The sequence below is a fragment of the Equus quagga genome, chromosome 4 (genome assembly GCF_021613505.1).
Source record: "Equus quagga isolate Etosha38 chromosome 4, UCLA_HA_Equagga_1.0, whole genome shotgun sequence".
In the NCBI taxonomy this organism is placed as follows: Eukaryota; Metazoa; Chordata; class Mammalia; order Perissodactyla; family Equidae; genus Equus; species Equus quagga.
The window spans coordinates 103,092,313-103,105,215 of record NC_060270.1 but is presented as its reverse complement, the minus strand read 5'-3'; the positions used below and the strand labels follow the sequence as shown (position 1 = coordinate 103,105,215).

At 34.9% G+C, this 12,903-nt stretch overlaps 1 protein-coding gene across 1 annotated transcript in view; it reads left to right on the top strand.

Moving 5' to 3' along the window:
* The window catches only part of KCNH7 (potassium voltage-gated channel subfamily H member 7), a 465,565-nt gene that overhangs the window by 424,216 nt on the left and 28,446 nt on the right, over positions 1-12,903 (top strand). The window contains exon 10 of the mRNA XM_046659484.1: positions 12,316-12,568. Coding sequence (XP_046515440.1) covers positions 12,316-12,568 — 253 coding nt within the window. The remainder of the gene's footprint in view (positions 1-12,315; positions 12,569-12,903) is intronic.

Below are 12,903 nucleotides of genomic sequence, written 5' to 3'. Positions count from 1 at the left end.
TTGTTTAGTTATTATAGGTTTCTGGTTTGTGACTACCATGATGTTCCTATATAATATTTTACATATATAGCAATCTATATTGAGTTGATAGTCTCTTTAGCTTGACCTATTTCTAAAAGCTCTACTTTTTTACTCCCCTCACAGAGTAACTTAAATTCAATTCAGTTTAAAAATACTTAATGTTCAACACAGATTTCACCAATAATAAATAAGAGAGAGACATCAAGGTTCAGTTTTAATTTTTTTTTGGAAATATAACTTTAAGTCCCTCTTAATTCAAATTATTAAGGAATTCAACTTTTACCAAACTTACCGGAATCAAACCATCCACAATTTCTCCCAAAATAAAAACTCAGTAATTTCTTTAGTGGAAGAATTGTCTGAGACATTCCCAGTGGCATGGAAACTTATATTAAAAATGGATATCTAAATGTTCCAGATTTTTTTTGTCAGTTTTTTAATCACTTTTTTAAGGCTGAAAATAAGCGCAAGTAGTTCATCTAGCCCAATTGATCATATAGCTTTAAGGCAGTAGTAATCAGGAAAATTACATATATGTTAATTGTTTTTCTTGGTTTTGACGTATTACTATCCATGGGGATGAGTACGAATGAAAAAAACATATAATCATTGCCTCTTTCATGCCAGATACTCCTAAAGAACCTTTTTTAGTTTGTGTCTTGGCTCCTATTAGTTAGGTGGGCCCCCTACAACCCCCAGCAAAACTCTCCACTCAATTTAGGGACTGTCGGATAAGAATCTCCATTATTTGGGGTCCAGCATCTCAGATGGTGCATTTAACACTCTGAAGTTGTACTAAATTATTTACTTATATGCTGTAGTTCATTTCCCCCATTCTATTGGTAATCTCCTTATATCAGAATGCTCTACAACACACACAGAACTGAAGCATATCAGTAGTTAGAAACACCTCCTGTAGTGGGAAGATAAGCCAAAGACTCACTCCACACAGCTATAATTCTTATGTTTGAAACATAGAGGTCCATTTCTAGCCATCATCTAGTTCTGACTGTGGATCACCATGTGTGGATGCTGGAAAAATGGAGCCTTAAGAACATTTTCTAAGATGGAAGCATTGGTCCAGAGTCTTACTCTAATTCTATTGCTTTATCTGTGAGCTGGGCTTAATACCTAACCATAGGTAACACCAGCACTGAGGTCAGAGCATTATAATAAAGCAAGGGTAATTAAGATTGTTAATCAAGGGGCAGGCCCTGTTGCTGAGTGGTTAAGTTCCTGCTCTCTGTTTCCTGGCCCAGTGTTCACTGGTTTGAATCCTGGGGGCAGAACTACACACTGCTCATTAAGCCATGCTGTGGCGGCATCCCATATAGAAGAGTTAGAATGACTTGCAACTAGGATATATGACTATGTGCTTGGACTTTGGGGAGGGAAAAAAAAAGAGAAAGATTGGCAACAGATGTTAGCTCAGGGCCAATCTTCATCACAAAAGAAAAAGATGATTACTCAAGATGTTTCTTCTATAAATTACCTATTCATAGTGTTTTTGTGTAGTATTTGGTTACCTTTTTATTATTATTCTATAAGAACTCTTTGTAAATTATAGATATTAATGCTTTATCCGTCATCTGCATTGCAATTTCTTCCTAATCTCTTTTCAATATGTTGGTTTGTTTAAGATATCTTTTGCATTTAGAAGTCTTTTTTGTTTTTTAATATGGTCCAATTGGTCAACTTTTTAACATAGTTCAGAGATCTTGTCCTGTTTTTCAAAGGTTCCACTAAATCTGTGAATTATACAAGAAGTTCCTAGATTTTGTTCTAAGTTTTGTTACATGATTAGGAAGAAAATTTTGTAATCTGTTTGAAATGTAGTTTTATAAATTGTTTCCTTCACATGAGTAGAAGGTAGTACAGATAATTTAAATAATGCCAATATTTTTCTATTGATTTAACATATTTATACATTAATTTATCAGATATAATTAAGATACATATCTTTACTCTCAAATTGGCTCTGTTTGTCCATTCCTATGGCAATATAATGATTTGTACATGCTTTAATATCTAACATAGTAGGTCAATCCTTTCTAAGTTTGTTTTCCTTATTTTCCTTGGCTACTTCAGAGTATTTATTCTTCCATATAAAATATATGGCCATTTTTTATTCAATTACAACAAACTCCACGTTGGGCTTATGAAATAACCCAAAGATCAGATTGTCAAATATGGCTTACAAGAGTCAGAAATTGTAACCAATATCAAGATTTACTAATAATTTCAAGAATATATGTAATCATAAGGCATAAGGAAAGCATAGAGATACTGCCTTGCCATATTGGTATGTGTTCTTGCTCAGAAATAACACAGGACAGCCCTAAACAGTGTATGTGATAACATAACATTTAAGCAGAATGAGACACTTTTGGTCATTAAACATTCACATTTTATAATCCAAAAGTTATATAACTTACATGACATTTTCCAGAAAGCCATGTCCTATAAATCTATTTATAAAAAGTTTGTTTACCATAAGCAATTTCGACTAGATACATCCCGCTAAAAACACTCCATAGCTAGGAACTACTCCACACCTTAAGTGTGTTTGCCAGGAGCAGGTCATTAAGGTTGGTCATTAGCTGGTCACTTTTCTTTCTAAGTGTTGCTTAGGAAAGATAGAGAATGCATGGTAAGCCTGCTGCTAACCCTTTTCTTCCTATGAATTTTATATTAATTTTTATACAATTTTAGAATTTCAGTATTAATTTCTCATCCTTGCTGCACATTAAATCATCTGAAATAAGTTAAATAAATTTCAGTGCATCAGATCCACCTTACAAGGATTAAATCAGAATTACTTACAGTGAATTTTGATCATCAGTATTTTTATATGTCTATTCTAATATGTAGCCAGGATTGAGAACCGCTTGTTTAGATCTTAAAAAGTAAAATCTACTTCAATAAGATTTTATAATTTTCGTCTTAGAAATTCTTACCTTTGTTATTAAATGTATTCTTAAATTTTTATATAGCTTAGTTAGTTGAACAAATGAAATATATTATACGTTTTCATTTTTACCTGATTATAGATAATGGGGAATGAAACTATTTATCTTCTTTATAGACACCTTAACTCTGACTCTTTCTGATAGGACTTTTTCTGTAGTTTGGTTTGGTGTATCCCTTGAGGATATACTCTTGGATATTCTAGGTATTCAATCATATCAGAAACAAAAAGATACATTTATTCTCTTTTTTTAGTACTATTTGTTAGTCTTTTTTAGTTCACAAGATTCTCTGAAACAATTTTGAATAGTACTAGCTGATTTTAATGAAAATAGCTTCACCATTAGGACTAATATTTTTTAAATATCCTTGCATTCCTAAAATAAATCCTACTTGATCATAGTTTTGATACTTTGTTGATTTTATTGGCTAGTAAATTATTTAGAATTCCGCCACTATTCTATAATGATGTGGGTCTACAGTTATATGCCCTTTAAATGTTAGAAAGAAATCATCTGTAAAACCATGTGGTTCTAGGAGCCAGCCCAGTGGCATAGTGGTTTGTTTCACACACTCTGCTTCAGTGGCCCAGGGTTCTCAGGTTTGGATCCAGGCAGGGACATACATACCACTCATCAAGCTATGCTGTGGTAGTGTCCAATATACAAAACAGAGGAAGATTGACATAGATATTAGCTCAGGGCCAATCTTCCTCACCAAAAACAAAACAAAACAAAACAAAAACCGTGTGATCCTAGTGGTTTTAATAGCAGATCTTTAATCACCAGTCCAGCTCTACTATAGTAATTACTTATTCTGTTTCTTCCTTGGTCAATGTTGGTAATTTATATTTTGTGAAGAATTCATCCATTTCATCTAGGCTTTCAAAGTTGTTATAAAATTACGTATAGGATTCTCTTTTACCTCATTTAGTCTTTATCAGCAGGTCCATCTGCTTTCTCGTTCTTAAACTTGTATATTTTTTTGTCTCTTATTTCCTTTAGCAGGCCTTTGAAAGGTCCTTTATATATTTCATTGGATCTTTTTTCAAGGCACTGGCCTTTAGATTAATTTATTCTTGCTACTATTCTTTTCATTTTCAGCATTTCCTTTCATTAATTCTCTCTTTTTGATTTCTTTGGATTGTCCTATTGTTCTTAACATTTGTATTAAGGTCTTTTATTGTTTGAGTCTTTCTTCTGTAATAAGGAAGGCATTAAGACTCTACATTTTCCTTTCAACGCAAGTTTCTCTGTAGTTCTGTGGGGTTTGGTATGAAATGTTCTCCTTTTATTGCTTTCTAAATTATTTCTTCTTTGATCCAAAGGTTGTCATAGAGTGTGGTTCTTAATTTCTGTATACTTCTTATTTTCTGGTCACTTTCTAATAATTTTTTATTTTTTGAATTATAATCAGATCTAATGGACTGTATAACATTTCTATTTCTATAAATGTTTAAGCATCCACACCTAATGCAAAAGCAATCTGTGGTTGCACTTTTTTAAATGACTCACCTTTATAAAGGTTTTCCAGAACATTTAGCTTTATTTTCATGGCAATGGTGGGGCCCTGCTCTCTTTCTTTACACATATTTTATTCTTTTATACGCAACATAATTGAATTATATAATTCCACTAACAAGTACAGCTGGTACAAATAGGTTTCAGAACATACACAACTGGTGTGTAACTCAACAGGTAGAAGTAGAAATGTGCGGGGATACAACAGTGTCTGGAATATTCAGAGTGTTGGAATAACAAGAATCAATACATATTACAGAGGGGAATCTGATAGGTTGAGAAAGAGAACTTCAACTATTTTGAGAGCTTCTGCTATTTTGCAAAAGGTTATGTAATTGCTGATACACCCATTGCTTTCTCTAGAAAACAACTGAATTGTTGTCTAGCAATAATCTTTCTGAGGAACATATACCCTAACTGGTACAAAATGAAAATGACATTTATGCTACATCTCCATTCTTTGTTACTTATTGATAAAATCCAATAAATAACAATTGGGAAGCATTTTGTATCTCACCATCTAAAATGCTATACATGAGAACTGTTTCTGAAACAAAACTAAATTCAAGTTCAAGATGATATATCAAGTGCAAGGTGGTACTTAAATCATTCTTTTCAACATCTGGTAGATTGCACGTTCCTTTTCCTTACTTTATGAGCAAGCTCGGGCCATCTACAATCAATCCACTTGGGAAGAAAAATTTGCAAAGTAACCAATAGAGTTCACTATAGTTGTATTCTGTTTATGTCGTCCCTCACTCTCTCTCTCTCAAGTAATAGGGATGTTGAGGGAAGGGTCCTGAAATTGCTTCTCAGGATGCAGATCCCTCCTGTTACCTTTAGAAATGCTAGTGTGTTCCAAGGTTTCCCCTTGAGACCTCATTTCAGAAACTCTAACTCACCTTCTTAAGTTAGGCTTTTGCTCAATTAGCAGAAGGACTCCAGAGTCAGGGTAACAAAGACGTGTATGTGAAAGCAGTAAATCCCCTGTGCCTACACATCATCTCCCACACTCCGACTCACCCTTGGCTCAGACTTAGTTTGGTTCAGGTTAACGTTGAAGTGTTCTTCTGAAAGCAAAGGAGCCCCTCACAGTTATGCTGTTAACCAGGGTCAGGAGCTGCCGGAGAGGGAAGGAGACGATGCAGGAGAGAGGACTATTTCATTTTTCAAGGAACCTTTACTTGTACCAAAACTGGTTCAGGATTTATGATGTTGTTTGCCATGTCTATGTGTGGCAAGTTTTTGTTCTGCTCATATATTTTTCTTAAATAGTGTAACCATATGATAAATGTTGAAAAGTTACATGCAGAAAATTAATTTTCCCAAGACTTATAAAACCCCTAGTCATGGATTCTACAATACTCTGTTTTGCTAACAATCTGGCCAGATATTACAGCCTTATGCAATAAAACAATTTCTTATTCTCATCAGCCACATGAAGGTAAAATAAAATAGATGACAAAGTAATTTAAGATTCAGACTATGGCTATATATATTTGTATGTTTAAAACTATTAAAAGAAACCAGCCGTCATGATCAGTGATTTAACAAGAAGTATTAAATGTATAATCACCAAGAAAACATGAAAAATATGTTTCCTATTCCTTAATGATAAATCATAACCATTGAAATAATATGATCTGAAATGACCTCAAGTTATAGAATCCACTAACGAAGGACATTAGCTTCTAGAGACAACAAATAGCAAGGTTCAGTATTTAAGATATCAAACGTAAGATACCAAATGCTGAATGCCCACATGGCAATGATTCTATCAGAATCAGAAAATGCTATAAAATATTCAGACTGTACTCTAGGGCAGAGACTTAAGATTTAATATATTACTTGCATAATCTATTTGATAATCATGCTTGAGTTTTAGTGTTTCATAGGGAGTGTTAATTTGTGTTTTGATTAATTCTAATTTGTCAAGATTTAAGTGTATTTAATGGCCCAGAGAATATCCCCAGAAAATTTCTTAATGTCAGTTATCACAGTTACCAAAGTTGTTCATATGATTAATTTACTATTTAGGAGAACCATTTGCCGCCCTCAGACTGTCTTTCTCAATGTGCCTTTCTCAGCCTGCCTCTAGGAATGTCTCCCTCTGCAGCTACACTGCATGAAACAAATCAGAAACCATACATTACAACATAGATCAGCTTTCCAGTACTATCTGGATAGGGGGTACCTAGTAGAGAATACATTTTGATTCTTTTCTAAAGCAAACACAAGGGTTTAAAACACTATGGAAGGAGTCTGGAGAGAGTCTTGGTAAAAACTCAGTTGTTGATGTTCTCCCAACAGAACCTGGAAAGTGTACCTACATAAGAGAGTGTTTTTCAATCCAGGCTAAGAAACAGCAAAATTGAATCCCGTGTCTTAAATTTGAAGAAGGAATAATAGAGTTTATTGTCAATATATTGTGAATATTTAACCTCATTTGGAAATCCTTATCTATCAGCAGCCAGGTAAAAGTTGAATAAGGAAATAACTTTCTCTCCTACAACCCTTGCCTTTCTTTAATCACTCAGAGATGGGGCCAGGAACATGGAGACCATCTCACAGGAACAAAGGAAGCCTTAAATTGCTGGTCGGAGAAGGGAATCATGGGTTTGGGACTGTAAGCCAACTGTCTTACTCACAAGACATATAGCTATTGTGAAAGGATAAAATTATACAGAAATTTGACCATAAAAAAACTATTCCCAGAGTAAAATTCAATATAAAGCTGGCCTTACCTTGAAGGATGACATAATAGTGTCACATCAAAACAGAGAAAAATCTTCGTTAGTTAAGATATTCCTCCGTTCAGACTCCACTGACGGAAGCCCAGGACACATTTCTCTAATTGTAATCTATCATTCACCTGGGCCAAACTTCTTTTTCATTTATGTCCCAATATATAAAATAGATGGTATAACTGTTTTATTAGCATAAGTATATAGGTTTAAATTTAAGGATTTACTTATTAAAAAGTTAATGAGACTAACGTCATTTTGATGAGCACACGTACATCAAATCACAAGTTGCAGGCCTACACTAACTCAGGTTCCATTCATTTCCAAAATTTATATTGATTGCTCAGTATAGAGAAAATCTGAATTCACATACTACCTAATTGCAAATATTAACAATATTGTAATATTTATTCCATTATGTGTGTGTAAGTTTGTATATTTGAGGGAAGTTTAACATAAAGTTGAATACTTCTGAATTAATGTCTGATCATGTTTGACAGATGCTTGTCATGGAATAGTTATTTCTATTTTTGTTCTCTCTTTGTGTGATTTCTTCGAAGAGTTTTACTTTGATTTAATAATGCTATCTTGTTTTGTAGTTGTTGGATTGATCTTGTTTGAATGTCCTTAAACTTTGGGTCCTCTAGCACTAAGCTATGGGGTTGATTTCTTTTAACATTCACAGAAAGCACTTCAGGCTCACTTAAAAGAACAAACGTCTCATTTGTCTGACATAATTTGACAGTCCCAGAGAGTTTTATCTACATAAATTCAAGTAAAAAGAAGTTAATACTACATTTATAAAATATTCAAGTGGTCTTACACCGTAATGAAGACACGGGATTTTTACCAGCCCTGAAAAACTTTTCTGGAACTTCAGGAAGTTTTAAAACTCTGTCCCATAACAGTCAATATTAGAAAAGTGAAATTAGAGCTATTTACTCACCTTAAATTAATTGTTACCTTGAGGGTTCATTTGAACAACCATTAGTCTTATAAACGTACATTGTAAATGTCCAATCTGGCATGGAAAGCAAAGTGTAGGATGTTCTGTTTAAACTATTTAAAAAGTTTTTTTTAATCTGGGCATTTAGAAAGGTTTTAGGGCCAGGTATTTTTTCAGAGCATGTTTATTCGTTGTTATGCTCCCATGCATAGCATAGCGCCTGATATATAGTAGATACTAAATAAAGATTTGCTAAAAGAATGACATTTTCCAAGCTACAGGCCATGAAACTGATTCTGGGTGATGCTCATTGGTCTTTGAAATCAGACTAACTCAATAAAACAATGGCTCCACATGCACAGTGAAAGGTGCTGTGTACCCTCAGAGCTTCAGAACTTGACAGACAAGAAGGTTGTGTAGAGTGCAGTGGAAATGATTATAACAATCATTAAACCAGCTTGTGTACTTGACATAGCTACTATTTGTAGCCAGGTCTGCTTGGTCCAGTAAAAAGCCAATATTTGAGTGCTAAATGAGGAAGCTCCCAGTCAGGTAGTTTACCAGAGGAACCAAACCTGATAAAAAAAAAAAAAAAGTGCCATGAGCAAGAAGCAAGAATGGCAACCCAGCTGGGACCATTTGAAAGTGATGCCTTGGATACATATCTACTTAAACCTACCCCTTTCTTCCCACTCTTTTCAATATTCTTCTACCTCTATTCCACTACAGCTCCTTCTCATTTAACTCCCCTCTTAAAGTCCCTTTACTTAGGCATAACCCAGATTCCAAAGATGCTAACTTATTTAGGACATCCAAACCTCTGGGCTAGTAAGAGATTCAATTACTGAATATTAACTTCTATTGAGTTTTACTTAGTCATCTATGTAACTGACTTAAGAAAATTAAGAAAGTCAATTAAGGACTAGCATCACAGGAGAATTCCTTAATCTAAACAAGTTCTTCATGCCAAGGTCTGTATATCTTCCTCATGTACAAACAAAAGCCTCTTCATGGAACTCTATGGTACCTCCAACTTGAGGTCATTCTTTCTAGTCATTGTCACTTCTATAACAGGATGAATGTCAGGAGGTGATAACACTTAACAAGAACACTTGAGAAGAGAAAGATGTTGAAAAACTTTCCCAAATGTCCTTTAAGGTTTTGTGAGTGGTTCTAAGAATACTGGAATTCCAAGAACATATTTGTAAATTGATTTAGTAACTGCCTACTTTCCCAAAGATTTTAAGATAACTCACAGTGAAAATCGAAGTGCAAGTAAGCCAAAACATTTAACACAAGTCAGAAACAGGAAATAAAAGTTAGAGAGAAAAGAGGGAAAAAAAATTTTTAAACTCTTTTGAGGCAATAGAACACAAAACTTAGCGGTGAATTTCCTATTCACCAAAGAGACCAAAGAGAAAAACGCAATGGGTATTTGTATCTCTCAATTTCTAGTTAAAGAGGACTTGATAGTTTTTCAGGAACAATAAATATGTATGACAAAAAAAAACAGAAAAAGTCAGAAGTAAACTATCTATTGAAATCTACAATGCATGGGATGATTTACATACATTATCACAATTAATTGTGGGAAGACCCTGTGAGGTAGATCTTATTTTTACAATAGAAGAAACTGAATCTCAAGAAAAGTTCATTGCCTTAACCAAAGTCACAACAAGTAAGTGATGGAACTGGGACTTCAGCTCATGCCTGTCCGATTCCATAGTTCTTATAACACACTCAGAGAAATGAATAGCCCCTGCCTCTATCTCATTTGCATCTTCCAACTTAAAGCACGCATACACATCCATGTGCACACACACACACACAAATGCACAATTTTTCCTTCTATAACCCAGGTATACTCAGAAAGTATAACTGATAAACTTAGGGAAATACCAGAAATAACAGCTACAAGCTCAATATTCTCATTCAAACTACCATAATGGTAGCAATATCTCCTCAATTTACGTAAATATAAACTGCCTTTTTGTACCTTATTACAGCCAAATCTTAAGAGAAAAATAGGTATATCTAATTTGTTGCTTGGTGTAATGCTCTTCACCTTTTTATCTGTACCAGGACATCTGAGAGTTATGCTGAGACTGCAACAGTGGGCTTCAGGGAGAAAAAGTAAACCATATGCAAAGAGGCCAGTAAACTGGGTTTTTTTCCTACTATAGCACCCCCACGTAAACTGGTCCCATTTCAGAAAACTGTCCAAACCTAGCTTACCTCCAGTCTAGCATCACCCGCCAAAGATTCCAAGGAGGTAGTTTAGACAAGTAGAAGGGACCGGCAACCTAGTGGGTTGGTTCCATGAGAGGAGCAGGGTTGTTGAGGATCCCAACAAAGAGTGGGAAAAGAGCCTCCAGCCCCCAAAGGCAAAATTGTGCAAAGACTAGGCAAGCTACCAATTTGGAGAGGGCTTTTTAGTCCAAGTAGGAAATCTGGCAGGAGTCCGGTCATGTAGACGAAGTGTGTGAGTTACCGTCAAGGGAAGAGGTTTCAGATGAGTGCCCAGGAACTCAAACAGAGGAAGGCTCATTTCTTTGAGGTCTGAGCCAGGTAGCACAGAAACTTCAGGATAAAAGTCTGAGTTCCTACAGCTGTGTAGAGTTGGGTGAGCAGTGTCTGACAAATGGCACACTGTTTATTGGTAACCTAGGACAAATTTCAACATTGTAAATGCTCTTCTCCGGCAAAGAAACACAGGTGGATAAAGTGACTTGCACAAGTGTCAGTCTGTGGCAAATTCATGACCAGAACTCATATTCTGTGAGTTTTCTTCTAAAACACCCTTGACCCGTTTCTGTGGGTGACTGTGCAATGAAGGAAATAAGATCAGAATTACGTATTTCAGTTCTCTCTTTGATCCTTCTGTATTATATCACAGTCAGTCTGACCAATTGCATCACACAGTGATCCTACAGAAACAGGATTCCTGTGGCTGCTTTAATACTTAAAATAGTAATAAATTGCAAGTTAATTCAAATATGATCTAACTTGAAGTTCTCTACCAACCACATACGTTTGGATTATCTACAAAAATAATTCATGATTACTTTTAGCTATATTAGACAGCAATAACAAGGTTGACCCAAAAAGGTAGGGAATCCTAAAATTACATTATTAGGCACTCTATAATGCCTCTTCCCTCAACCCCACAGCATATTTAAATGGATCTATTTTTACTGACAGAGGAAAATCAACATGAGAATTAAAATCTATATATGACACCCAAAATAGCTAAGACACGTACAGAGAAGCAAGAATTGAGTGTCTGATCCACTGTATACTGGGACTTTTATAAAATAACGTAATATTTTATTCAGTATAAATTGAGTAGCACTTGTCAGAAACTATTGTTTAATCTTTTTGCAAGTTTAAAATTAGTCACTGAATAAGTTGTCAAAACAATAGCGTTGGTAGAAGAATTATGTATGCATTGTAACTTCTGGCACCATTTCCATTTCTGAAAACTGAGCTACACTTTTAAAGTATGTTTGCTGTTTTCCTTCCCTTTCTCTATTTTCAGTACTTATAAAAATATTTAGTATTAATAATGTGCATATTAAACACAAGTATTCCAAGTAGCATTAACTAAGAGCACTCTCTGGTATATGACATTTACAAATACCATAGCTCTTTCAGGATCATTATTTTTACACAATTATAACTAAGATATATACCAGAGATAGCAATCCAAACTGACTTGAGATTCCTTAAAAAGGTTGTCTTTCTAGTTGTACTGCCTTTCATTAGTTATGTCTTATTAATTGTCACATTGCATTATATCTGTGCACAGTAGGATGCTACATAACATAATGCAGGGAATGAGAAGCAGTGTGAGACATTGTAGGCATTACATTTTAATGAAACAGCATTTGTGTTGAGTCTGAATGCCTGCAGTTAATTCAGAGAAAAGTATTTGAGTTAAAATTCTGACATGTTTAAGAAACCAAGTATTCATTGAGGTAGGCGAGGTAGAAGCATTGTAAGAACTCCTGTGTGACAATTACTACACCTGCGGTTCTGTGAGCAAGAAATAGACTTTATTTCCGGTGGAGGTACCCTGTGCCCTGCTAGTATGAAACTCTTTATGTTTTTTCTTCAGGTCCTAAAGGGTTTCCCAGAATGTTTACAAGCTGATATTTGTCTACATCTCAACCAGACTTTGCTGCAAAACTGCAAAGCTTTTCGGGGGGCAAGTAAAGGTTGCCTTCGAGCTTTGGCAATGAAGTTCAAGACCACCCACGCACCTCCAGGAGACACCCTGGTTCACTGTGGGGATGTCCTCACTGCACTTTATTTCTTATCCAGAGGCTCCATCGAAATCCTCAAAGACGACATTGTGGTAGCTATTCTGGGTGAGTGTTTTAGAATTGGATGGTGACATATTCAGTTACTAGCTGGTGCAATGCATAGTTTAAAATGATAGAAAAAAGGACTGACATATTTATTTATGGGTGCTATTTAATGCTGATAGGTAATTTTAACGCTTTATTTAAAATTCAATTCAAATCAAATTAACCTTGTAGAAAATATGTTTTCATAACTGTCTCACTTTTTCTCTGATGTGTAAATGCTTCCATGCCTCTCTTCAGTTCTTGGCTGCTACTTAAGCCTTTGAGACCAAATATATGAAAATAGTCAGCATTTTCTATTTCATGATAGAGTATCTTGGATTCATGCTTGATCCCTT